Source organism: Esox lucius, chromosome 11, assembly GCF_011004845.1.
Source record: "Esox lucius isolate fEsoLuc1 chromosome 11, fEsoLuc1.pri, whole genome shotgun sequence".
Taxonomy (NCBI): Eukaryota; Metazoa; Chordata; class Actinopteri; order Esociformes; family Esocidae; genus Esox; species Esox lucius.
The window spans coordinates 36,118,471-36,145,225 of NC_047579.1; the positions used below are offsets into that span (position 1 = coordinate 36,118,471).

Below are 26,755 nucleotides of genomic sequence, written 5' to 3' on the forward strand. Positions count from 1 at the left end.
TGTACAGCAACACCGGAACACACACATTCAGACCAGGAAACCACCAAACCCTTTAGTGTCTGCAGGGAATAAAACAGTGATTGGGGAGTTGAAAACACACTCCCATTACCCTGTGAGAGCCCCAGAGCTCCATAAACCCCCAGCCGCATCTCCCGACTGGGCTGCGTCCCATTGACCACTGGGTCGTCGGTCCACAGGCTGAGCCAGTAGTTAGAGAACAGGGAGGCAAAGTGGTGGCTGAAGAACAGGATCAGGCTGATGACGGACAACGCCACCCCTATGGCCTTCATGTACTCCCAGAAGACAGACAACTTCACCTACAGAGAGAGACAGAGACAGAGAGAGAGCAAGACAAATGGACATGTGGGGTTACACGTCAAGTCTTGGGGGTGCAGTCCACAGTGTTTGGCCACCGGTTGTAAAAGTGACACGGCTGAATGTCATCGAAACAACTGTTTCATGATTAACTTGTACAATACAGATACCATTAAGGACAATGTGAACAACGTTTCCCGAATTCAGCCCGAGGTGTGGTCTAAGTGTTAATGGAGCAAGTCCTTGACCACGCGGCACTCTCCTACCCGGCCGGTGTTGGCTTTGTCCGCCTCCGTCAGCTTGCCCACTTCAGCGTTCTTAGCTTTCTTCCCAATTACATCTCCATCCACTCTCACGGCAGCCGCCAACGTACTGTTACTGGACAGAGAGATAGACATATACAGAGAGAGACAGACAGAGAGACAAAGGAACACAGACAGATGGAGAGAGAGACATGCAGGGGTTAGATGACCTTCATCACGCTGGTGCTCAAAGCAAACATTTCCCACAACAGTCGGGGTCTGACAGACAGTGGCAGATTCCGACTTTGACCAACAGAGCTGGAGAACACGGCTGGGATTCACGTTAACCTACACACAGACACTTAGAGGGAATTTCCTGAACATACACTATATGGCCAAAAGTAGGTGGACACCCCTGCTAATTATTGAGTTCAGGTGTTTCAGTCACACCCACTGCTCACAGGTGCATAAATTCCAGCACAAAGCCATGAAATGTCCATAGACAAACATTGGCAGAACAATGGGTCGGACTGAAGAGCCCAATGACTTTAAATCTGGTAAGGTCACCTTTGCCAAAAGACAGTTTGTAAAATGTCTTCCCGGTTAACTGGAAGTGCATTCATTGTGGAATGGATGCTTCTAGCAGCAACAACAGCCCAGCCACAAAGTGGTAGACCATGTAAACTCACAAAGCGGGGCCTTCGAGTGCTGAAGCGCATAAAAATTGCCTTTCATCAGTTGGATCACTCACCAGAGCTCCAAACTGCCTTTGGAAGCAACATAAGCAAAGAACTGTGTGTCAGGAGCTTCATGAAATGGGTTTCCATGGGCGAACAGTTGTGTGCAAGCTTCACACCAACATGAGCAATGCCAAGCGTCGACTGGAGTGGTGTAAAGCATTTAAAGCAATGGACTCTGGAGCAGTGGAAAACGTGTTCTCTGGAGCGATGAATCACACTTCACAATCTGGGTGTGCCAGATGCCAGGAGAACGCTGCATACCAGAATACATAGTGCCTGCTGTAAAGTTTGGTAGAGGAGGGTTAGAGGATGGTCTGGGGCTGTGTTTCAGGGTTTGGGAAAGACCCCTTAGTTCCAGTGAAGGGTCATTTTAATGCTACAGGATGCAAAGACATTTTAGACAATTGGGTGCTTTCAACATTAACAACAGTTTGGGGAAGGCCCTTTTCTGTTCCAGCATGATAGCTGCAAAGGGGGGGGGGGGCAATTCCATATTAATGCCCATGGTTTTTGAATAGGATGTCCAACAAGCTCATATAGGTGTGATGGTTGGGTGTCCACATACTTTTGGCCATACAGTGCATGTCGACATGGTGTTGCAGGTGGGAGAGAGGAGAAGTGAGCCTGAGCAGAACAGCCCATGGATGGAGGAACCACTTACCCAATGACTGGGATGGGACCACCGTTCTCCAGTAGCTTCTTCGGTGCAGAGTCTATACCACAAATACACACACACACAGTCAGACATATCACTGATAAAACAATACAATACACACACACACACACACACACACACAGTCAGACATATCACTGATAACACAATACAATACATACACACACACACAGTCAGACATATCACTGATTACACAATGCAATGCAACACCAACCCCATCCACACACGCACGCACGCACACAAACACCCTGATAATACGATGCAACACACAAAAACACACGGAAGCAAAACAAAATACAAACACACACATGCCTGGACTAAACACCCAACCCTAGAACACAGGTCAGGTCAACGTGCCCTAAGAGCCGGTCTCAGGTCAGGTCAACTCAATGTGCCCTAAAAGCCGGTCTCAGGTCAGGTCAACGTGCCCTAAGAGCCGGTCTCAGGTCAGGTCAACGTACCCTAAGAGCCGGTCTCAGGTCAGGTCAACGTACCCTAAGAGCCGGTCTCAGGTCAGGTCAACGTACCCTAAGAGCCGGTCTCAGGTCAGGCAGGTCAACGTACCCTAAGAGCCGGTCTCAGGTCAGGCAGGTCAACGTACCCTAAGAGCCGGTCTCAGGTCAGGCAGGTCAACGTACCCTAAGAGCCGGTCTCAGGTCAGGTCAACGTGCCGTAAGAGCCGGTCTCAGGTCAGGTCAACGTGCCGTAAGAGCCGGTCTCAGGTCAGGTCAACGTGCCCTAAGAGCCGGTCTCAGGTCAGGTCAGGTCAACGTGCCCTAAGAGCCGGTCTCAGGTCAGGTCAACGTGCCCTAAGAGCCGGTCTCAGGTCAGGTCAACGTGCCCTAAGAGCCGGTCTCAGGTCAGGTCAACGTGCCCTAAGAGCCGGTCTCAGGTCAGGTCAGGTCAACGTGCCCTAAGAGCCGGTGTCAGGTCAGGTCAAGTTCCAATCAGAAATGGAAAACTCAGGTTGTGTTGCAACCCTCAACCTGGAGAGATTTATAACTCAGGTTGTGTTCCAACCCTCAACCTGGAGACATTTATAGCACACTACATCTGACCAGACACACCTAAAGGAAATGGACAATAAAAGGAACGGGAAAATAGCACACAATCCCAATAGGATGCCATGTGGGATCCAGGCTTGCAGTACTTAGGCTTGGATACATAACATCAATCAACCAGGATATTCATCCAATATCCCCAATATCAGAACCTGGTGATAACTCAGACAAACTTTGAGCAGTCAAATCTTAACATGCTGGCAAATATCACTTTGCTCGTGTCATCAAAAAGGGCCTCCTTTGTCACCAAACAATGCTTTTGATGTTGTCATTTGAGCTCACTTTCTTCCAAATCTTTGTCCTCCTCCCGTACCCTGCAGAAATGTTATGAGATATAGGCAAGGCCAAATTTTTGGAATAGCTGACATTCTGAATGCAATATGCAATGATTTGTCCGTTCAGTCATGAAAATGCCCAGATGGGAAAATTCTGGTGTGTGGAGACATTCAGTTTGGGGTGAGTTGTATGAGCACTAATGCAATCAAATCCAACATACACAAATACACGCAAAGAACTTGCGATTAACAATGCACAGAATCCTGGAGGGACGGACTTTAGCAAACTATTTCAAGTCCTGAAAACCCTTCTAGGTTGTTAATTTTGCCCCTAACTGTGAAATAATAATGACTGCAGCCCAAAGCTTCAAACACCTGTTGTAGCTGACATGCAAACACATGCATGAGCCATCTTGGGGCCTTTATTCGTTAGGACCATCGTTTCACGGCCTATTATCCTCATCTCAAACCCCAAAATCCCAATCAATGAATCAGAAATCAGGGACTGATCTGAAGTCATAGTAAATTATCTGAAATCAGTGACTGATCTGCAATGTTAGTGATCATAGTCTTCTTTTCACCAGTTCTATGAACCCTACAAGTAGAACGGTTTAGTAGAGTACTTTGGAGCACAGAGGTCAAAAAGTTAAGTAGCGCACTAAGAACGTGAGCGGTCAAAAGGTTAAGTAGCGCACTAAGAACGCGAGCGGTCAAAAGGTTAAGTAGCGCACTAAGAACGCGAGCGGTCAAAAGGTTAAGTAGCGCACTAAGAACGCGAACGGTCAAAAGGTTAAGTAGCGCACTAAGAACGCGAGCGGTCAAAAGGTTAAGTAGCGCACTAAGAAGGCGAGCGGTCAAAAGGTTAAGTAGCGCACTAAGAAGGCGAGCGGTCAAAAGGTTAAGTAGCGCACTAAGAAGGCGAGCGGTCAAAAGGTTAAGTAGCGCACTAAGAACGCGAGCGGTCAAAAGGTTAAGTAGCGCACTAAGAACGCGAGCGGTCAAAAGGTTAAATAGCGCAACTAAGAACGCGAGCGGTCAAAAGGTTAAGTAGCGCACTAAGAATGCGAGCGGTCAAAAGGTTAAGTAGCGCACTAAGAACGCGAGCGGTCAAAAGGTTAAGTAGCGCACTAAGAATGCGAGCGGTCAAAAGGTTAAGTAGCGCACTAAGAACGCGAGCGGTCAAAAGGTTAAGTAGCGCACAAAGAAAGCGAGCGGTCAAAAGGTTAAGTAGCACACTAAGAACGCGAGCGGTCAAAAGGTTAAATAGAGAACTATGGAGTCTAGAGGTCAAAAGTGTAAGAAATGCACTATGCAGGGGTCGGGGTGCCACTTGCTACTGACAACTACTCAAACCTTCATCACCATCATCCTCCCCCTGCTCCGCCACCTCCCTCCCCTCTTCTGATTGGCCAACAAGACAAAGACAAGAAGAGGGGGTGGGAATAAGAGAGTGATAGAGATGTAAAAACAAAAGACTGAATGGCAAATGTGGGAAAAACACACATCCTACTTGTAACAAATGCACAAAACAAAGAAGTGTAACACAAGCCTCAGGAGACTGTGTGGAAAAACATTTCTTATATATATGAAAATACAGTTTAAATTACAAAAATGTTAACCCAAAATTAAAGTCTCACTTAATCGGTCATATGCATGATTACTTCCTGGTTCCATATAGGCCATAACAGATCTATGATACCTGTTTATGTTTACACAGTCTGGTCATGACAAATTAGTTACAGACAGAGGGAAACAGCGACTTGCTACAGGGGAATAACTGGAAGAACGGAATCAAATCTTTTGAAACCAAAGAGCAAACTGAACACGTCCAGGGGTTTGGTGTGCGTGCCCATTTTCCTCCCAGAACATGACTCCGGTCAGTGGGTTTGATTGAATGTGAAACCCCAGTAATTTACCCTCAGATGAAAGATTGCTAAACTATAGAGGAATGCTGTTGTTGTCACAGTTGTCATGGTATTCACCTCATGATGACGGTTTTACACGTATCGTTGTGTGGAGAAGTGGCTTTACCTAGCTATTGTACCAAAAACTTCCCTCATGGTTACAGGGATGTAAAAGGTGACGGTGGTTGAAAGTAACACTTTAACTAGGACAGCTGCAACAGGGTGCCCTAGTTAAACAGCCCTAGGCATGCATGACATGTTGTCCAGTCAAGTCCTCTAACCCGCTGTGGCGCATGACATGTTGTCCAGTCAAGTCCTCTAACCCGTTGTGGCGCATGACATGTTGTCCAGTCAAGTCCTCTAACCCGCTGTGGCGCATGACATGTTGTCCAGTCAAGTCCTCTAACCCGCTGTGGCGCATGACATGTTGTCCAGTCAAGTCCTCTAACCCGCTGTGGCGCATGACATGTTGTCCAGTCAAGTCCTCTAACCCGCTGTGGCGCATGACATGTTGTCCAGTCAAGTCCTCTAACCCGCTGTGGCGCATGACATGTTGTCCAGTCAAGTCCTCTAACCCGCTGTGGCGCTCGGTGAAACCGACAGTGATACGATTTGTGGAGGGAGAGTAGAGGGCTGGAATGAAGAGTCTGATGAAGATGATGAGTAAAGTAGGGAATGAAAGCTGCGGTCACAGGTTACTAGGATGAAAATGGCCCCGGTCGCCACAGTATTACTGACGATGACCATGAAGTAGGGCTGGGTGTTATGGGCCAAAATTCAAACCAACATATATTCATGATTTTTCATTGATACAATGTTAATGATAATGCATTTATTTGTACACTATGCTGTCATTGTGATCTCAAAATATACTTCAAAAAAATTCAACCTTTAGTTTTTTTTATATACTGTTTAAGCTTAAAGTTAAATGCAAGACAAAGAAACGTTAACTACATCATGAAGATAACACATCTCACCCGAATCATCGTCTTCCTGTTCCTTGTTGGCATACGTCCGGAGGAACTCGGCGAAGGCCCCGTCCCGCCCCATCAGCTCCAGGTAGGACCCCATCTCAGTGATTTCTCCCTCCACCATCACCAGGATCAGGTCAGCCTGGGGTAGGTAGCTCAGACCGTGGGTCACCAGAACACGAGTCTGGGGAACCACACTTGAGGTCAAAATATTGACTTCGAAAAGAGAAAGATTACAAGACCCTTGTCTTTGAGGACTCCTCTGCCTGCCACATGGGTGACAAAGTCAAACATTAAAACCTCATCAGAGTACAGTAATTCAATATAACCAGTCAATAGAGGAAGTAGAAGGAAATTCAAGTAATGCTTGATGCTTTTCACAGGGCGACAGGTAGGCTAGCCTTAATCCAAATGTTGCTGGATCAAATCCCAGAGCGAGTAAGATGAAGAAAATGCCATCTGCCAAGGCAGTTAACCCAAATTTCTTCCAGGTCACTTTCAAAACTGAGAACGCATTCTCAGTAGACTGCTAAAATAAGGGTTATCAAAATGGGGGGAAATATACATTTGGAATAGGGAATATACCTTCTGAATCGACTTAAAACGGAGAAGACCTCAACCCTGAACTTTTGAACCCTAATGACAGATTTCACGACTCCTCACCCTGTCCTTGAGGACACCCTGGGGACCGATGACATTCTCAAAGATGTGTTTGCCCACGTGGGCGTCGACTGCTGACAGAGGGTCGTCCAATAGATAGACGGCACAGTCGCAGTAGACCGCCCGGGCCAGACTGACTCTCTGTTTCTGACCTCCAGACAGGTTCACTCCCTGGATGAAGAGAGAGATGAGGAGCTGTTAGAAACCCCCCTCGGCCTTGACCCCTTTTTAGCCACTAGAGTTACTCCTGCTTCTACCCCAGGCTCACAATCATGTCAGCAACGATGGGTTTAAATAATGGGTTCAGAACAAAGGGTTTAAATAATGGGTTCAGAACCAAGAGACGTTCACCTCCATCAAACCCCCTCCTGTCCTCACCACCTCCAACCTCCATCAAACACCCTCCTGTCCTCACCACCTCCAACCTCCATCAAACACCCTCCTGTCCTCACCACCTCCAACCTCCATCAAACACCCTCCTGTCCTCACCTCCTCCCACCTCCATCAAACCCCCCCCTGTCCCTCACCACCTCCATCAAACCCCCTCCTGTCCTCACCACCTCCATCAAACCCCCTCCTGTCCTCACCACCTCCATCAAACCCCCTCCTGTCCTCACCACCTCCATCAAACCCCCTCCTGTCCTCACCACCTCCATCAAACCCCCTCCTGTCCTCACCACCTCCATCAAACCCCCTCCTGTCCTCACCACCTCCATCAAACCCCCTCCTGTCCTCACCACCTCCATCAAACCCCCTCCTGTCCTCACCACCTCCATCAAACCCCCTCCTGTCCTCACCACCTCCATCAAACCCCCTCCTGTCCTCACCTCCACCCACCTCCATCAAACCCCCTCCTGTCCCTCACCACCTCCATCAAACCCCCTCCTGTCCTCACCACCTCCATCAAACCCCCTCCGGTCCTCACCACTTCCAACAATCACCCCGCGCTCACCTTCTCCCCGATCTCGGTGCCGTCTCCAGCAGGCAGGATCTCCAGGTCTGGCAGCAGGGCGCAGGCCTCCACCACTCTGTGGTACCAGCTCTCCTTCCTCTCCTGACCAAACATGATGTTGTCTTTCAGGGTGGCATTCTGGATCCAAGCCTGCTGAGGTACGTAGGCCACCGAGCCCTGGGGAGGGAGAGGGAGGGGGTTACAGGGAGGGAGGGGAGTCAGGGCGATAAAAAGAGTGGAAAGGGAGGGTGGGGAAGAGTTCTTACGTTAGCCTTAAATAAAACATGACTAAGTGCGCCTCTGTAATAGCACAGGTCGTATACAGTCATGACTGCTTCTCTTTAACAGAGAACATCATTTTTCTGTGTGTGCGTGCATGCATGCGTACCCTGACAGACACAGATCCCTCTAGTTTCTCCATCTCCCCCAGTAGAGCAGACAGCAGAGAGGATTTCCCTGAGCCAACATGTCCAACAACAGCAACCAGAGAACCATCCGGAATACGCACACTCAGCCTGCAGAGGGACGGAGGGACAAAGGAATAGAAACAGAGGGAGACAGAAGCAGAAAGAGACAGAAAACTATTAAGTTAATGTATAAAATCAATACTGTAGGTGCACAGTAAAACTGTGACCAATCACACAGACTTCTTCCCATGGGGCTGGGAGCGTAGACACCGCTGAGACACAGGGAGGTGGGGCACATGGAGAGAGGGAGCTGAGACACCGCTGAGACACAGGGAGGTGGGGCACATGGAGAGAGGGAGCTGAGACACCGCTGAGACACAGGGAGGTGGGGCACATGGAGAGAGGGAGCTGAGACACCGCTGAGACACAGGGAGGTGGGGCACATGGAGAGAGGGAGCTGAGACACCGCTGAGACACAGGGAGGTGGGGCACATGGAGAGAGGGAGCTGAGACACAGCTGAGACACAGGGAGGTGGGGCACAGGGAGGGAGGGAGCTGAGACACCGCTGAGACACAGGGAGGTGGGGCACATGGAGAGAGGGAGCTGAGACACCGCTGAGACACAGGGAGGTGGGGCACATGGAGAGAGGGAGCTGAGACACCGCTGAGACACAGGGAGGTGGGGCACATGGAGAGAGGGAGCTGAGACACCGCTGAGACACAGGGAGGTGGGGCACATGGAGAGAGGGAGCTGAGACACCGCTGAGACACAGGGAGGTGGGGCACATGGAGAGAGGGAGCTGAGACACCGCTGAGACACAGGGAGGTGGGGCACATGGAGAGAGGGAGCTGAGACACCGCTGAGACACAGGGAGGTGGGGCACATGGAGAGAGGGAGCTGAGACACAGCTGAGACACAGGGAGGTGGGGCACAGGGAGGGAGGGAGCTGAGACACCGCTGAGACACAGGGAGGTGGGGCACATGGAGAGAGGGAGCTGAGACACCGCTGAGACACAGGGAGGTGGGGCACATGGAGAGAGGGAGCTGAGACACCGCTGAGACACAGGGAGGTGGGGCACAGGGAGAGAGGGAGCTGAGTCATCGGGAGGTGAGACACGTAGGTGGGGCACAGGGAAATAGGGAGCTGAGACAAATGGAGGTGAGACACTGTGAGAGAGGGAGCTGAGACACAGGTAGGTGGGTCACAGGGAAAGAGGGAGCTGAGACACAGGGAGCTGAGACACCGGGAGAGAGGGAGCTGAGACACCGGGAGCTGAGACACCGGGAGCTGAGACACCGGGAGCTGAGACACCGGGAGAGAGGGAGCTGAGACACCGGGGAGGTGAGACACCGGGAGAGAGGGAGCTGAGACACCGGGAGGTGGGGCACAGGGAAAGAGGGAGCTGAGACAAATGGGGGTGAGACACTGGGAGAGAGGGAGCTGAGACACCGGGGAGGTGAGACACCGGGAGAGAGGGAGCTGAGACACCGGGGAGGTGGGGCACAGGGAAAGAGGGAGCTGAGACAAAGGGAGTTGAGACACCGGGAGAGAGGGAGGTGAGACACCGGGAGAGAGGGAGGTGAGACACCGGGAGGTGGGGCACAGGGAGAAAGGGAGCTGAGACACCGCTGAGACACAGGGAGGTGGGGCACAGGGAGAGAGGGAGCTGAGACACCCGTGAGACACAGGGAGGTGGGGCACATGGAGGTGGGGCCAGGGAGAGAGGAAGCTGGGACACCGGTGAGACACCGGGAGGTGAGACACCGGGAGAGAGGAAGGTGAGACACAGGGAGGTGAGACACAGGGAGGTGACACACAGGGAGGTGAGACACAGGGAGGTGAGACACAGGGAGGTGAGACACAGGGAGGTGAGACACAGGGAGGTGAGACACAGGGAGGTGAGACACAGGGAGGTGAGACAGGGCACTGAGCCACACTTCTTTCAAAATTACGACTAATGAACTGTCAACAAACCTGGAAACATCTGCAGCACTCCCCCATATGGGTCTCAGACATAAGGGCCCTATGAGAAGATCTGGTCTCAGACATAAGGGCCCTATGAGAACGATTTGGTCTCAGACATAAGGGCCCTATGAGAACGATCTGGTCTTAGATATAAGGGCCCCATGAGGACGATCTGGTCTCAGACATAAGGGGCCCATGAGAACGATCTGGTCTCAGACATAAGGGGCCCTATGAGAACGATCTGGTCTCAGACATAAGGGCCCTATGAGAACGATCTGGTGTCAGATATATAGGTCCTATGAGAACGATCTGGTCTTAGATATAAGGGCCCCATGAGGACGATCTGGTCTCAGACATAAGGGGCCCATGAGAACGATCTGGTCTCAGACATAAGGGGCCCTATGAGAACGATCTGGTCTCAGACATAAGGGCCCTATGAGAACGATCTGGTGTCAGATATATAGGTCCAATGAGAACGATCTGGTCTTAGATATAAGGGCCCCATGAGGACGATCTGGTCTCAGACATAAGGGGCCCATGAGAACGATCTGGTCTCAGATATATCATAATCCATATTTATTTCTACTTACTTTTTGCCATTCATTATTCAATAACTACTTGCACATTGCTACAATACTGCTACCCTCTAATGATATGACATTTGAAATGTTTTAGCATTTACTTTCCGATTGTTTATTTTCCTTTGCCTTGTTATTTATTAGTCTGTTTTTCTTAAGCTTTTTTATTTTACTTTCACGGTAAGATAATGCAAACATTCCTAATTCTGAAAAGCCCTTTAAATGTGGATTGAGTTGAGAGAGTTAGGGTGTGTGCGTCTACACCACGCAAGTAGGACACGGTGTTCAACAACAGCTGACATGAAACAACGTCCAAAGTGGACACGGATACAGATCCAGCACACTGTCTGAGCCCTACTGTACCTCTTCAAAGTCGGAGAGTCGTTTCTAGACCAGCTGAAAGACCCGTCGTCAATGGAGATACTGTCAGAGCCTGGGAACCAGGGAGAGGTGGAGGCAGGAGAGAAAAAGATCAACAAATCCCATTAAAGCCTCATCAAAGGCTTGCCCATCAAATAGCACCTGCTACAGAGGCTGAGTTGACCTTACATCTGGATGTGTTTGTGTGTGTGTGTGTCTTACAGCCTGCTATAACCTTGCGCTCCACACTGTCCTCCTGCAACTCTTCATGGGACAGAAAAACACGCAGACGCTTCATAGATACACTGGCCTGGGAAGATGGAGGGATTAGATGAGAGGAAGAGGGGAAAATGAACAGAGAGAGATGGGAAAGATGGGGGATGAGTACATTGTCACATCACCAATCAAAACCACAGTTGAGTTACTGCACAACCCCATTGCTGACTTAAGACGGGTGTGAACGCAACACACCAGCCAAGTCACATGACGCAGCGGTCTGTTGCCGGTGTGCTGGCGGTGTGGCGCGGAACCACCGACGGTTCTACAGGACTAGCATTTTGGTAGCACACGCTCTTAAACGGTTTGCGTGGCAAGCAGTACAGTAAAAATCATACATATTGCCCCTTTAAATCCTCAATGCTAAAAATGTATTTATCGTTGGCAGCAGCTGCTAATTCTCATTAATAATACCCAAAATAGTTCTGCGCCTACAATTCATTACGTGCTTGTATATTTCTCAACTTAGGAGCGTGCACTGGTCGACCTGACAGATGAAACCAACTAGTCAGGCAGGAACTCTTATCCATGTGAACTTGAGGTTTGTACTTGGACACAGGGATATTTGCAAGGCCCTGGTCTCAGTTTGCACTGTCGGTGGTGTTCAAGGTCAGCCGGACATGGGTCATTGGGGAACTGTTCTGGCGGGGACAACAAACATTTTCCTGCTCAAAAACGTCGCTCTGCTCTTACTGGACAAATTGTAGCACTCATACAGCTCCATTCGTTGTTTGGTAACCCTTTATTTGGAGTCCCAAAAGTGTTTCTGCAGATGCACAATCAGTGACATTTACTAAACCTAACCTTTATCCTAACCTTAAACGTATACTAAACCTAATCCTAACCTTAGCAAGCAGAGAGACAGGACAGTCAATATATTATCCTTGGTCACCAGCAGCACAGTACAGTTGTGTGCTACGATCCATACAGCATAGCAGTGCGTGTGTGTGTGTGTGTGTGTGTGTGTGTAGCATAGGATGTGTTTATACTGGCAGCCAAGATTAATCCGTGTGTGTGTGTGGTAGAGATGCATGGCGATCCTCAGCACTGTACCATGCTGCTGATAAAGACCACATGCATGTTCATCAATCAACCAGCTCAGATCCGATTGATCAGCATCCACTGGTTAGTCACTTGGTTCACTGATTAATTGCTTTCCTGTAGATTAATTGTTAAACTGAATGCTTGACTGATACATCGCTATGTTAATACAGTGATTGATTTGTTGATTGATTTGTTGTTTTAAAAATAAATGAATACAATGATTGATTGGTACAGAGTTAGTCAAAAGTTTGAAAACACTTAACGAATAAGTGCGTCCAAACTTTTGACTGGTACTGTAGATTTGTTAATATTTTAAGATGAATACAGTGGTGGATTGTAGACACATTGAGATTAATTTTACTGGTCGACTGATTTGCTGACCAGACCTGAACCATGCTACTGATGACCATGGGTAGCATGTTGAGAGGGAAACGCAGGATGTTGAATAGAGCCAGAGACACGAACGCCTTCTGAGCATCCAGGACATTCCGCTCGTCTATCATCACGTACACTGCAAATGTAGACAGCGCCACCTAGAGGATGGGAGGGAAGAGACAGACACATGGTGAGTAACTATCACTGCCCACCCACACGCACGCACGCACACCCGCACGCACACTTTATACTTACCAGAAAGGGGGCACAGACCCAGGTGAAGGTGGATACCGCTCCCAGGTAAGCAGCCTTCTTGAGGACTTGTAGCTCGCTTTCTCTGATGGCGGACACCTTGTCTTTAAAGGCCACTTCCCATGCATAGAGTTTCAGCACCTTAGGTGACAGTTCAGTTTAACATTAGGTTCAGGTTTTACTTGAAATGTATTTAAAAACCTTGTTACACATGCTCAAGTAAAAGTTACTTCTGGAAATACAGGAAACCAATTTGCCATCAACGCTTTCTCAAAGAAAAATTATGGAACTAGATTTGGAATTTTAGTTGGATTGGAACTTCCTAAATTGATCGATTTCAAGAGAAATAAAACATGCAGAAACATATATGACGTGATAGGCTGGGAAATAGGTCCTCAAAAGTGTCGAGTTCCTGACAAATGTTAAACCATTACAATTTTAACTAGCCTGATAATGTTTGCTAACATTGCTAATACTAAAGTTTGCATTGACAATGGTCTGAGTAGCTGCCTTACCCAAATTGAGGGTTGTACATTTCAACCCGAAGACACACACAAGTGTCCCAGATATACTTGCCAATTGGAATCCCAGAGCTTCTGTCAATTCTGTGATAGTGTAGTGCAGTGAGACAGTGTCACCCAAAACTCTGCATTTAAACAACAGTTAAACTATACGAATTGATTAGGCACCTTGATCCCGTTGAGAAGCTCGTTCATCAACTTGATGCGATTGTCTTTGCTCTTCATCTGGGCCACCTGGTATGTTTTGGTCTTCATGGCGATGACAGCGTTGATGGGCACCATCAAGACCATCACAGCCACCCCTGCCAGCACGGATGGACCCAGGTTCTGACCAGGAAATGCCAGGGCAAAATGACTTGGGTGAAGTCCTGACTGATATTCTCAAAATTTAAGGTTGAAAAAGGTCTAAGTTCATTCGCTGTGGTCTAATGACTGGCATGGTCCATACAAGCCACAGGAAATAGGAGGGGCGTCTTTGTTTTCTATTAAACTCTTTGATCCCAATAGCAGGGGACTGTCATGGTTTGCTGATTTATTTGTGCCGTACCTGCCATAAGAAGTACAGGGCCAGAACGACCTGCAGAGGGGCAGACCATATCATGTTGATGTAGGTGATGAGGTCCATGAAGCGCTGGGCATCGACCGACATCAGATTGACGATCTCCCCCACGGTGGACGTGCGTCTCGCAGCATTACTGATCACCAGCGCCTGGGGGGGGTGAGGAGGTCAGGGTTTAAAAAGAAAAAAAAAGACATGGGACACAATCACAACTTAAATGTCAGAAAGGGATCGGATGGCGATCAGCAACACATTAACAACAGTCAAACATCTGTGAGGGATTCTACGCGATGGCGAAACATTCAATTGATTAAGCATTACCTTAATCAAAAGCCTAATTTGGAAATGCATTCTTAGCAGTTGTCCAGTAGGGGGAACCACTGACAAACACAGCCGAGGCTGACAAACACAGCCGACTGCGGATGATGAAACCTACCTTCCTGTAGACGGCTCCGACGATAGCGGTTCGAAGCCTCATCCCCGTGGTGAAACACACGTGGAAATACTTCTGCAGGATGAGCGTCTGGAAACAGGTGCAGACAAACAGCAGGGCCGTGTAGAAGTAGCCCTGCCATGAGGGAGCGTTGGAGTCATTCACAAACTGGATTAGCAACCTGCGTCGGAGAGAAGTCAGGGGTCAGTCTCCAACACCAGGTACTGCAACAGAACGGCAACCCTTTGGGAGGCTGCCTGTTAAGTCAAAAGTGCAAGTGGACACGATAAAACAGGGCTCCAAAAAAATTCCAGAGAGAGAGAGAGTTCAGGTTACAGGTTGTCAGGGCAATACAATTACCATAATGACAGCTCTTTTAACAACCCTGCCTGGTTCCTGGAGAAGGGAAAGATAGTGCTGCCCATGGGTCTACTTCTGCACGTAGATAACCCTTTGTTATACACACTAGGTCAGCTGGGCGGGAGTCACCCATGTGTTTTGGTAAGAGCTAGGAAAGCTGGTTAGGGACTAGACCGGGTTAGGAAAGATTAGAGGTGTAGAAGCGTAGGGACCTTTTTATTGTTTTCATTGATTGGACCCCGTTCCCTAAGTCCCTTCTCCTACCTTCCCTATTGTGTCTATTGTGTTTTGGTGGGATGGTTGTTCCTGTAAATGGGTGTGTTATGGTTTTGTTTACTTAGTAACTAAACCGCCCCAGGGTGGGGATACCCATAACTTCTGACTGTCCTGTCTTATTTAATTGGTTGCACCCCTCTGCACACCTCTGCGCGGTCCACACCTTGTCATCTTGTGCGCTAGCACGGGTAACTATGTCTCCACCTCAGACGAGAACCACCCAAGGGGAGTACGTAACACAGGGTCCGGTAAACAAACCATGAGCAAGTCCCGAACGACGACTTATCTATTTAGTCTGCTACTTTAGACCGGGGCCCCCCATATGGGGCTCCAATGTAGTGCATGAGAAAGGGCCTTCAGGATAAGGGCTTGTTTCCTGCAGCCCGGGTGAAAGGGCACGAGCACTAGCAGCCCTTAAAGGCCTCCCTTTAACACGTTTGATGTCCCACGGCCCAGCTGGGAACAGGACGCCATGTTGGACATGACCGCTGTTCTGGGACAACAGAACCAGTTCAACCTGACAGCTACGTGTCTGAACTAGGGGGTCCTAGGGGTGTTCTGCTCGCCAGTCTGACTCCATCGCCGATGCCAGCATGAACGCCCAATCTAGACAGGTCTTTGCGTTGTAAAGGCCCGTCTGCTGTTTAACGCCATTGAAAGGCACTGAGGATCATGGAAACGAGGATCATGGAAACAAGTATGTGGGTTCAAAAGTATGACGGCGCCAAAAAGGAAGACCTGTGGATGGTCCACCAGAACGTAGGTCACCTCGGCCCAGAGGGCTTTTACGGTTTTACTACAATTACTATAAGTGGCATAAAAAGTGTCAATAACACTATCATTATCAATAACAACATTATCATTATTAATAACAATATTAGTAAGCATTAAACGTATTATTATATTAACATTATTACCATCATCATCATCCTCATCACAATGCCAGCTGTTTCATCCAGAGTAAATGCATTGCATTGAGTGGCCCTAGCTGGATCGACTGATATTAACACAGAACCTGCCAGCAGAAAGCTGTCCCACAAAACCTATCCAGGCCCAGATGAGACCAGGTTGAGGCGCCGAGGTAATCTGAACCTAGACCTTTGGTTAAAAACAACGCTGATCCTGAGCTTTAATAACAACCCTGCGATGGCTGAGAACTTGAGTGTCTCTACAGGAATGGGATCAAACTGTCTCCAACAACATGTAAACTGATAGGCAGAGGGAAGAGAGAGGAGAGGGCAGGGGAGAAGATGTGGGTGAGAAAAGACTCCCAGAGAGTGTCTGAGGAGGGAAGACAAGGGTGGGGAGTAGGAAAGAAGAGGAAGTGGCCAAAGGTGGCCCAGTGGATTGAGTCTGGCCCAACTGCCCTTTCAACACTCTTCGTCCTTTCACAACATTCCTAATAACACGCATTAAAAACAGAAGAAACGGAAGGGAGTAGTCTGTTCCCTACCGGAGGATCTCGGGTCCGACAAACATCAGAATGTCCTGGATGATCTTGTAGAGCGATGAGATGAGGAAGTAAGGGCCGAAGGTCAGGCAGAGGGCCCAGAACAGAGAGGGCTCTGCACTCTTTTGAGAGATATTGGTAATCAGGATCTCCGACTCCTCAATGGGCTGCCCATCCTTCCTCTCTCCCCGAGGGGCTTTCTTTGGGGAGTACAACATCTTCTCCTCAGGTCTGAGGGAAAAAATGGAAAACAGAGAGACAGGGAGGGAAAGAGGAAGACAAGGAAGCGGAGAGAGGAAAATACAGGGAAGGAGGAAAGAGGGTTTTTTTTCTTGCTTTGCACACATTCGTGTATGCATGTGTGCAGAGTTGCAAAAGCATGTTCGGCTGTCCTGACCTTTTGACCTTCAGGCACTCATTGTTCCAGCGTCGTACGAGCTGAGGGACAACCCTCTGGGAGCGGTCCTCTGAGTTCAGACACCACAGATCCTTCTGTTCCAGCGGGCGCTTGTAACCGGTTATCATCAGGCTGAAGTTGGGAGGGGCAGGAAGAGGGGGGGGGGGGCCCAGAAGAGAATGTGAAAAAGGGGAAGAGGGTAAGAGGTAGAGAAGCAAAACATTGGTTTTCAGACAGGGTCCCCATTGGCTGACGCCCTCATATCCTTGTTCCCCATTGGCTCCCGTCTCACCCAGTGATCCACCAGAAGCTGATTCTAGACAGGAAGGAAGCTCCAATCTCAGGGCAGGGATTCTGAAACAGAATCAACACTGAGTTTATTGGATGAGGAGTCTAAAAAGCTGGTTAGCTTAGATAGCCAGCTATATGCTTTTTGCTTTTTGTTTACTGCAGTCTCAACCACCTTTATTTTATTTTATCTTTCATGTGCCAACACTGAGGAAATGACACTTGTATAACACTGTACATTTGCTGTCCCCTCAAAATAACTCACACAGCCATTAATGTCTAAACCGCTGGCAACAAAAGTGAGTACACCCCTAAGTGAAAATGTCCAAATTGCACCCAATTAGCCATTTTCGCTCCCCGGTGTCATGTGACTTGTTAGTGTTACAAGGTCTCCGCTGTGAATGGGAAGCAGGTGTTAAATTTGGTGTCATCGCTCTCACACTCCCTCATACTGGTCACTGGAAGTTCAACATGGCACCTCATGGCAAAGAACTCTCTGAGGATCTGAAAAAAAGAACTGATGCTCTACATAAAGATGGCCTAGGCTATAAGAAGATTGCCTGAAACTGAGCTGCAGCACGGTGGCCAAGACCATAAAGCGGTTTAACAGGACAGGTTGAGTGCACATTCTCAGCGTTATACCCAGAGGTTGTCTTTGGGAAATAGACGTTTGAGTGCTGCCAGCAGCGGAGATTGAAGGGGTGGGGTGTCAGCCTGTCAGTGCTCAGACCATACGTCGCACACTGCATCAAATTGGTCTGCATGGCTGTCGTCCCAGAAGGAAGCCTCTTCTAAAGATGATGCACAAGAAAGCCCACAAACGGTTGCTGAAGACAAGCAGACTAAGGACATGGATTACTGGAACCATGTCCTGTAGTCTGATGAGACCAAAATAAACTTATTTGGTTCAGATGGTGTCAAGCGTGTGTGGCGGCAACCAGGTGAGGAGTACAAAGACAAATGTGTCTTGCCTACAGTCAAGCATGGTAGTGGGAGTGTCATGGTCTGGGGCTGCATGAGTGCTGCTGACACTGGGGAGCTACAGTTCACTGAGGGAACCATGAATGCCAACATGTACTGTGACATACTGAAGCGGAGCATGATCCCCTCCCTTGTAGGGCAGTATTCCAATATGATAATGACCCCAAACACACCTCCAAGACGACCACTGGAAAATAATGGTGGCCACACAAAACATTGACACTTTGGGCCCAATTTTGACATTTTCACTTAGGGGTGTACTCACTTTTGTTGCCAGCGGTTTAGACATTAATGGCTGTGTGTTGTGTTATTTTGAGGGAACAGCAAATGTACAGTGTTATACAAGCTGTACACTCACTACTTTACATTGTAGCAAAGTGTCATTTCCTCAGTGTTGTCACATGAAAAGATATAATCAAATATTTACAAAAATGTGAGGCGTGTACTCACTTCTGTGAGATACTGTAGGCCATGAAAAAGAAAAGTGGGGCTAAATTGAATACACACACAAGGACTCGGATACTAAATTAACTTGGATATTCAAATATTCGTGCCCATTCCTACCGACAACTAAATCACCATAAAGGGGAGATATTAAATTAATTAAACAACCATAAATGTCATATCGACCAGTAATTTCTTATAGCAGTGTTTTTCAACCCAGCTCCGGGATGCCCCCTGCCCTGCATGTTTTAGATCTCTCCCTGCTCTATCACACCTGATTCAAATGATCAGCTCATTATCAAGTCCTTGATGAGCTACTTCAGGTATGGGAGGGCAGAGAGAGATCTAAAATATGCAGGGCAGGGGGCCTCCAGGAGCAGGGTTGAAAAACACAGTCTTATAGCATCCACAATGGCTGTTCATGAATAAAAAACAGCCAGTGTATTATTTTAGCTAACATGTAGAAAAAGTGCTGGTATTTTTTTACACATGTGACGGTCTGACACCACAATCACTGTATCATTTACAGCCAATGTGCTGGAGGCAAGACAACAATCCAAGAGTTGAACTTCATTATTTAATGATATAGGACTGTGTCATGCTGAGTTATTGATCTGTGAGTTGACTGTTGACACAGACAGTACGTGTGTTGTTATTCGTAGATGTGTGTGTGTGTGTCCTTTCATTGAGGGCGGCCAACAAAACAACACACTGATCGCTGGGAAGCCTGTGGTTACACGATAACCCAGACAACATGTGTTCATAAACACAGCTGGCATTCACTAAACACCCACAAATACATAGCACGATAATCACTGACACAACATTTATTTTTAGACCCAGCAAGCAGGATTTTCCAACACGCCCAGGCAGACACAGTAGTAATTCAGCTGAACAAAGTGTGTCCACAGACAACCGACAAGACAGACAGAGACATGCATGTGTGCGGATGTACTCACGGCATCTCGGGAGGCCTGTGAGAACAGTGGCGGCTGGTCAGGGATGGCTGACAGGACCAGGGACACCAGCAGGAGGGTGTAGTAGGTGTAGAAGGTGGTGTATCTAAACATGCACACCGTCAACGGCTGGGGAGCAGGAGACACGTTTAAACATACGGTTTAGTGGGCGGAGCTTCATTCACCATGTGAACAGGAAACAAGGTATGGACCAGCCAATCAAACACCTTGTTTCCTGTTATTTTACCAGGTGCGACTGAGAACTCTTTTACTGCTGCATGCATGACATTCCAAAAACTACTGAAATAAAAGAGCAAATATCCTAAATAAATAAAATACAAAAAGTGTGTGTGTGTCTCTAGTCCCACAGGTTTGTGGAAAACATGGATAACTGCGTGTCTGACAAAAACACAACACACTCTCACCTCCCGGATGGCCTGTATGATCTTGGACCTGAAGGTGACGGTGGCACAAAGGATGGCCACCAACCAGAAGTTCAGCATCACCCCTGAAGACTGGACCCCTTTCAACCTCTCGTACTGTGTCAGCAGGGTGGCTAGCAGCTGGAGGGACACACACCGAACACAGACCTCTCACTAACTGAAATTCCTATGTATTATACACAGAGCTGTTGTCATCCCACTCACCCACGACCACCTGACCTATTGATCACATCCACATAATATTAAGTTGGGTTTAATTCTATTGATCACATCCACATAATATTAAGTTGGGTTTAATTCTATTGATCACATCCACATAATATTAAGTTGGGTTTAATTCTATTGATCACATCCACATAATATTAAGTTGGGTTTAATTCTATTGATCACATCCACATAATATTAAGTTGGGTTTAATTCTATTGATCACATCCACATAATATTAAGTTGGGTTTAATTCTATTGATCACATCCACATAATATTAAGTTGGGTTTAATTCTATTGATCACATCCACATAATATTAAGTTGGGTTTAATTCTATTGATCACATCCACATAATATTAAGTTGGGTTTAATTCTATTGATCACATCCACATAATATTAAGTTGGGTTTAATTCTATTGATCACATCCACAAAGAATTACGTTGGGTCTCATCCTATTGGCCACATCCACACAGCATTACGTTGGGTCTCATCCTATTGGCCACATCCACACAGCATTAGGTTGGGTCTCGTCCCCTGGACCAATTCCACACAGCATTTACGTTGGGTCTCGTCCTATTGACCACATCTACACAGCATGTTAAGTTGGTTTTGAAATCACAGGGATGTGTGTAAAACAGCACTGACTCAGCTTTAAAACAGCAACCTTTTCTCTTCCCTGCCAACAGACAAGTTCCTGCTAGCTGACCTTGACTGTCGTCACTCCCACGTTTTAAAACCCCTCTCAGACGCAGAGGAACCCCTGAGTTGGCTGTTACCATGGTGATGCCGAGCATGGTGGGGCTGACCAGGAACACCGGTGCCTGGGTGTACGGGCTGCAGCCGCCGCCGTCTTGGCTTTTTTCCCAGAAAGAGTAAAAAACATCTGCCCAGCAGACGATCCACAGTAGAAAACCCACCGCCTGGAGGAGAGGGGAGAGAGACGGAGGAGTGGGGTGGAGAGAAGGAGAGGGGAGGGAGACGGAGAGGAGGAGTGGGGTGGAGAGAAGGAGAGGGGAGGGAGACGGAGAGGAGGAGTGGGGTGGAGAGAAGGAGAGGGGAGGGAGACGGAGAGGAGGAGTGGGGTGGAGAGAAGGAGAGGGGAGAGAGACGGAGAGGAGGAGTGGGGTGGAGAGAAGGAGAGGGGAGGGAGACGGAGAGGAGGAGTGGGGTGGAGAGAAGGAGAGGGGAGGGAGACGGAGAGGAGGGGTGGGGTGGAGAGGAGGAGAGGGAGACAGAGAGGGGAGGGAGGGAGACTAATTTAGTAATCTGTGATGCTCTGACCAGCCCTCCCAGAGACACGCCCACACCCACCAAAAAGCCTTGCTCCTTGGTCGACCACGGGCCAGGGCCATGGAAACAGTTGTTAACACTACGGAAGGGGGTGTTTAGGACCCAGTCTCCCACTGACACACCCTCCAACAGACAAAGTCCCAAATGGACCACTATTTGCTACACAGCACCCTTCTTTAGAACCCTCAGCTTGCATAAAGCGCTGGTATTGACCTGGAACCAGGGGGTACCATTACAACACTGTCTAAATTAGACAATAAGGAAGGGGGTTTGTGCTGTGAGGATGTTTTTCTCAAAACAAGAAATGCACTTATTTTCAAGGATGAAATGCTATAAACAGTTTTCTTGCATGTGTGTGTGTGTGTGTCAATGTGTGCTCACGCAAAGATTCACATTCCTACCTGGATGAAGTAAAAATAACCTTGGCAAGGGCATGTTAAACGTAAACTGCACCTAAAAAAAAAAAAACTGTGGCGTGCCAGACAGTCCTCAACAAGACAAGACCGCAGTACAATCTACATATTCCCCTGAATGTAGACCAGCTACACTGATACTGTAAACGTCTACTCGGATTGTAAATCCATGTATACAGGTGCTGGTCATATAATTAGAATATCATCAAAAAGTTGATTTATTTCAGTAATTCCATTCAAAAAGTGAAACTTGTATATTATATTCATTCATTGCACAGAGACTGATATATTTCAAATGTTTATTTCTTTTAATTGTGATGATTATAACTGACAACTAATGAAAATCCCAAATTCAGTATCTTGGAAAATGTGAATATTACTTAAGACCAATACAAAAAAGGATTTTTTGAAATGTTGGCCAACTGAAAAGTATGAGCATGTACAGCACTCAATACTTAGTTGGGGCTCCTTTTGCCTGAATTACTGCAGCAATGCGGCGTGGCATGGAGTCGATCAGACTGTGGCACTGCTCAGGTGTTATGAGAGCCCGGGTTGCTCTGATAGTGGCATTCAGCTGTTCTGCATTGTTGGGTCTGGCATATCGCATCTTCCTCTTCACAATACCCCATAGATTTCCTATAGGGTTAAGGTCAGGCGAGTTTGCTGGCCAATTAAGAACAGGGATACCATGGTCCTTAAACCAGGTACTGGTAGCTTTGGCACTGCGTGCAGGTGCCAAGTCCTGTTGGAAAATGAAATCTGCATCTCCATAAAGTTGGTCAGCAGCAGGAAGCATGAAGTGCTCTAAAGCTTCCTGGTAGACGGCTGCGTTTACCTTGGACCTCAGAAAACACAGCGGACCAACACCAGCAGATGACATGGCACCCCAAACCATCATTGACTGTGGAAACTTTACACTGGATTATGTGCCTCTCCTCTCTTCCTCCAGACTCTGGGACCTTGATTTCCAAAGGAAATGCAAAATGTACTTTCATCAGAGAACATAAAAAGGACTGGACTGCTGCGGAGTTGTCTTTAGCCCAGGCGAGACGCTTCTGACGCTGTGTCTTGTTCAAGAGTGGCTTGACACAAGGAATGCGACAGCTGAAACCCATGTCTTGCATACGTCTGTGCGTGGTGGTTCTTGAAGCACTGACTCCAGCTGCAGTCCACTCTTTGTGAATCTCCCCATTTTTGAATGGGTTTTGTTTCACAATCCTCTCCAGGGTGTGGTTATCCCTATTGCTTGTACACTTTTTTCTACCACATCTTTTCCTTCCCTCGCCTCTCTATTAATGTGCTTGGACACAGAGCTCTGTGAACAGCCAGCCTCTTTAGCTATGACCTTTTGTGTCTTGCCCTTCTTGTGCAAGGTGTCAATGGTCGTCTTTTGGACAGCTGTCCATTATTTGATACCCTTCTGATTTTGTACATTTGCCCCAATGACAAAGAAATGATCAGTCTATAATTTTAATGGTAGGTATATCTGAACAGTGAGGGACAGAATAACAAAACAAAAAATCCAGAAAAACATGTCAAAAATGTTATAAATTGATTTGCATTTTATAACCTAACCACTGCACAACCTAATCCACTGCACAGGACTCACGGTTTTGGCCTTGTTGAGGTGAGTCATGCAAATGTACCCCCGGTTGTGGCTTTTGAGGTACAGGACGTAGATCGGGGCACACAGCCAGAGGTAGAGACAGGGGAGCCATACTAGCACTGTGTTCTGGAAGCACTGGGTCAGGTCCGGGTTCTCAGAGTGCCACGTCCGGTTCCAGTCCTGTAGGGAAGGGAGTGGGGGTGGGAGGGTCAAACGGTTGAGTGACAGCTTCTATTGTCAACAAGGTAATGTAGCTTCAATAAGGAGGCGGTGGCCAAAACAGCAGGAGAGTGGGGCCCATGACGCATTCTAGCCTATTCTGCAGATCACTAAATAGGGAAGAGGGCCCCGGTCTAAAGCAGAGCACTAAATAGGGAAGAGGGCCCCGGTCTAAAGCAGAGCACTAAATAGGGAAGAGGGCCCCGGTCTAAAGCAGAGCACTAAATAGGGAAGAGGGCCCAGGTATAAAGCAGATCACTAAATAGGGAAGAGGGCCCCGGTCTAAAGCAGAGCACTAAATAGGGAAGAGGGCCCCGGTCTAAAGCAGAGCACTAAATAGGGAAGAGGGCCCCGGTCTAAAGCAGAGCACTAAATAGGGAAGAGGGCCCAGGTATAAAGCAGATCACTAAATAGGGAAGAGGGCCCCGGTCTAAAGCAGAGCACTAAATAGGGAAGAGGGCCCCGGTCTAAAGCAGAGCACTAAATAGGGAAGAGGGCCCCAGTCTAAAGCAGAGCACTAAATAGGGAAGAGGGCCCAGGTATAAAGCAGATCACTAAATAGGGAAGAGGGCCCCGGTCTAAAGCAGAGCACTAAATAGGGAAGAGGGCCCCGGTCTAAAGCAGATCACTAAATAGGGAAGGGGGTCCCGGTATAAAGCAGATCACTAAATAGGGAAGGGGGTCCCGGTATAAAGCAGATCACTAAATAGGGAAGGGGGTCCCGGTATAAAGCTCTAGACTGACCTCGGTTAGTACACTACAATGATAGAAGACACAGCCTATGGTGACATTCATCACTGGCCAACACCTGACTTATTCAACTAGTATTTCTTTGTGTTTGTATGTGAGTCAACCATAGCAGCTTCAGTAAATGAAGAGGTACGTTTTTAACAATGTGCACATAAGAATTCCTGCTTTAGCACAAAGGAGACCACTTGCAGGTTGCCAAGGTGCTTCACACACACACACACACACACACACACACACACACAACTGGAAAAGCTCTTGAATAATCCGCTTTCTCACTTTCCTCTCTGTTCCTAATCCAGGCTACTTAGCCTGGTGTTTTCTTGCTGTATCACTTGACAATAACACTCAAACAAAATCCTGCATTCATGGGCGTGGTTGACACTGTCATAACCCTGACACAGCTCATTTTCAATTGTGTTATGACAGCAAGCCTAAATTTTCTCCCAAGTCATACTGAGCATGTTAACACTAAAACAACACTACTGCTTAATCAATTTGACCATGGATGCCACCAAACAACCAAGTCCAAGGTACTCACAGAGACTATTGAACATTCCAGAGACTTTGGAAAAACACTCAATTTCAATACCCTTGGCTTCCGCACCTTCCTTCCCCTTTGGAATGTGTTTGGTTCAATGAGTCTTGGAGTTAAAAACAAAAAACCTTAAGAATACAAGGCTGTGGGGTGAAAAACTAGCAGTTACACACGTTCCCGAAAGGGTAACTTCGGAGGTCATAAGGGTTGACTGCCGGGTTGCATGTTATTGTGTCTAACATGGAGTAAAAAAAAAAAAAAAAATCACAGACCTAAAGATAATAGGAGGCAAGGCAACCTGTCTGCACCTAGGGAGACTAGCCTGAACAGTAATTAGGCCTTCACCCTGTTATTAGCCGCAGAGTAAAATGGATCTCTCACACCCAGGCCATGATGAGCTCAAAAACAAAACGCTATCTAACCAGGACAGCTGGCTGGTTGCTCGTTAGGTAGCATGACAAGTTATGACAGCAGATAGATTAAATTTTTAGACGGTGTCTGAGGTGTTAGGTGTCATAACTTGTTTGGTTGGATTCCACTTGGTTTATAGTTATTAGAGAACATATCTGCGTGATGCTTGGCGCTATTAGAGGTATGCATACATCTGACGGCACGTTCAAATAAACAAAACAGTATTGGAAAAGCTAATCGGTTTGTGATTTTTTTGGGACTTAAAATACTTTTAACTAGCAGGAGAGACTTGCCATCTGATGGCTTGAAATAAAGTCAATACAGTCAGTAGAGAAGTGGTGAGAGACTTAAATGTAGCTACTAGTACTACATTGGTAAAGTAGCTGCTTCAGAGTGAGTTAGAGCCGGAATGCTTTCCGGGTAAGCTAACGTCACCTAGCTTACATTTACTTTAAATACAAATAGATGGTGTACAGTAATTTAGCTCTATTACTGTAAAGCTGTTAGCTAGCTTGCTGGCTAGCCAGAACTTCGCAACAGTGAATACATGTCAAAAATGGTAACATATCACCAGAACGTCTCAAACCCCATCACACATTATTAAGCATTGCTAGAATATTAACTTAGCGTATCATATGACATTCTAAAAACCGGTATAATTAAGACGGCCTTGCTAACCCATGCGGTATTATGTACAGTAGTACACAGGCAGACAGTTGGCAAAGCCGCTAATGGCAAACAAGACAACAAGCGTAAACCTTGTAGCTGGCGTTAAACTGCTAGTAAAATAACGAGCTGGCTTACCCAAAACGGGTCAGAACCGTCCACACTGCAAAACCTGCCTAAATCCATTCACCGTCTTTCAAGTTGTCCTTTGATAATTTTGGTAAACCGCGCTGCCACTTTGCTTTGGTTTCATAACCCTCTTCTGATTGAGCTCCTGAAAACAAGATCGCTTACCTCTAGGGGGCACTACAACTCACCCAATAAAAACAGTTAATGCAACACAAAGTTCCCCCTAAAGTAGGGTAACATGGGTTAAGACACTACGTCCTTAATTCTTTTAAAAAAAACACCATGTCACGATTAATGTTAAGTAAAAATGTTCTTTGGGTACTAATAGACTTGAGAGAATAAAAATATCCTTTGCGTCATTAACACATT

General features: G+C 47.4%; 1 protein-coding gene across 1 annotated transcript in view; it reads right to left on the reverse strand.

Moving 5' to 3' along the window:
• The window catches only part of abcc1 (ATP-binding cassette, sub-family C (CFTR/MRP), member 1), a 43,433-nt gene extending 16,881 nt beyond the window's left edge, over window positions 1-26,552 (reverse strand). The window contains exons 1-22 of the mRNA XM_029123157.2: window positions 26,396-26,552; window positions 23,680-23,856; window positions 21,144-21,287; window positions 20,143-20,280; window positions 19,721-19,846; window positions 17,341-17,402; window positions 17,049-17,180; window positions 16,655-16,882; window positions 14,569-14,746; window positions 14,121-14,282; window positions 13,742-13,900; window positions 13,056-13,193; window positions 12,812-12,958; window positions 11,328-11,415; window positions 11,109-11,178; window positions 8,182-8,308; window positions 7,794-7,970; window positions 6,845-7,012; window positions 6,188-6,365; window positions 1,959-2,010; window positions 582-693; window positions 110-317 (exon numbers count right to left, since the gene is read on the reverse strand). Of these exons, the coding sequence (XP_028978990.2) occupies window positions 110-317; window positions 582-693; window positions 1,959-2,010; window positions 6,188-6,365; window positions 6,845-7,012; window positions 7,794-7,970; window positions 8,182-8,308; window positions 11,109-11,178; window positions 11,328-11,415; window positions 12,812-12,958; window positions 13,056-13,193; window positions 13,742-13,900; window positions 14,121-14,282; window positions 14,569-14,746; window positions 16,655-16,882; window positions 17,049-17,180; window positions 17,341-17,402; window positions 19,721-19,846; window positions 20,143-20,280; window positions 21,144-21,287; window positions 23,680-23,856; window positions 26,396-26,443 (3,019 nt within the window). The 5' untranslated portion in view covers window positions 26,444-26,552. The remainder of the gene's footprint in view (window positions 1-109; window positions 318-581; window positions 694-1,958; window positions 2,011-6,187; window positions 6,366-6,844; window positions 7,013-7,793; window positions 7,971-8,181; window positions 8,309-11,108; window positions 11,179-11,327; window positions 11,416-12,811; window positions 12,959-13,055; window positions 13,194-13,741; window positions 13,901-14,120; window positions 14,283-14,568; window positions 14,747-16,654; window positions 16,883-17,048; window positions 17,181-17,340; window positions 17,403-19,720; window positions 19,847-20,142; window positions 20,281-21,143; window positions 21,288-23,679; window positions 23,857-26,395) is intronic.
• Between the last annotated feature and the right edge of the window lie 203 nt (window positions 26,553-26,755).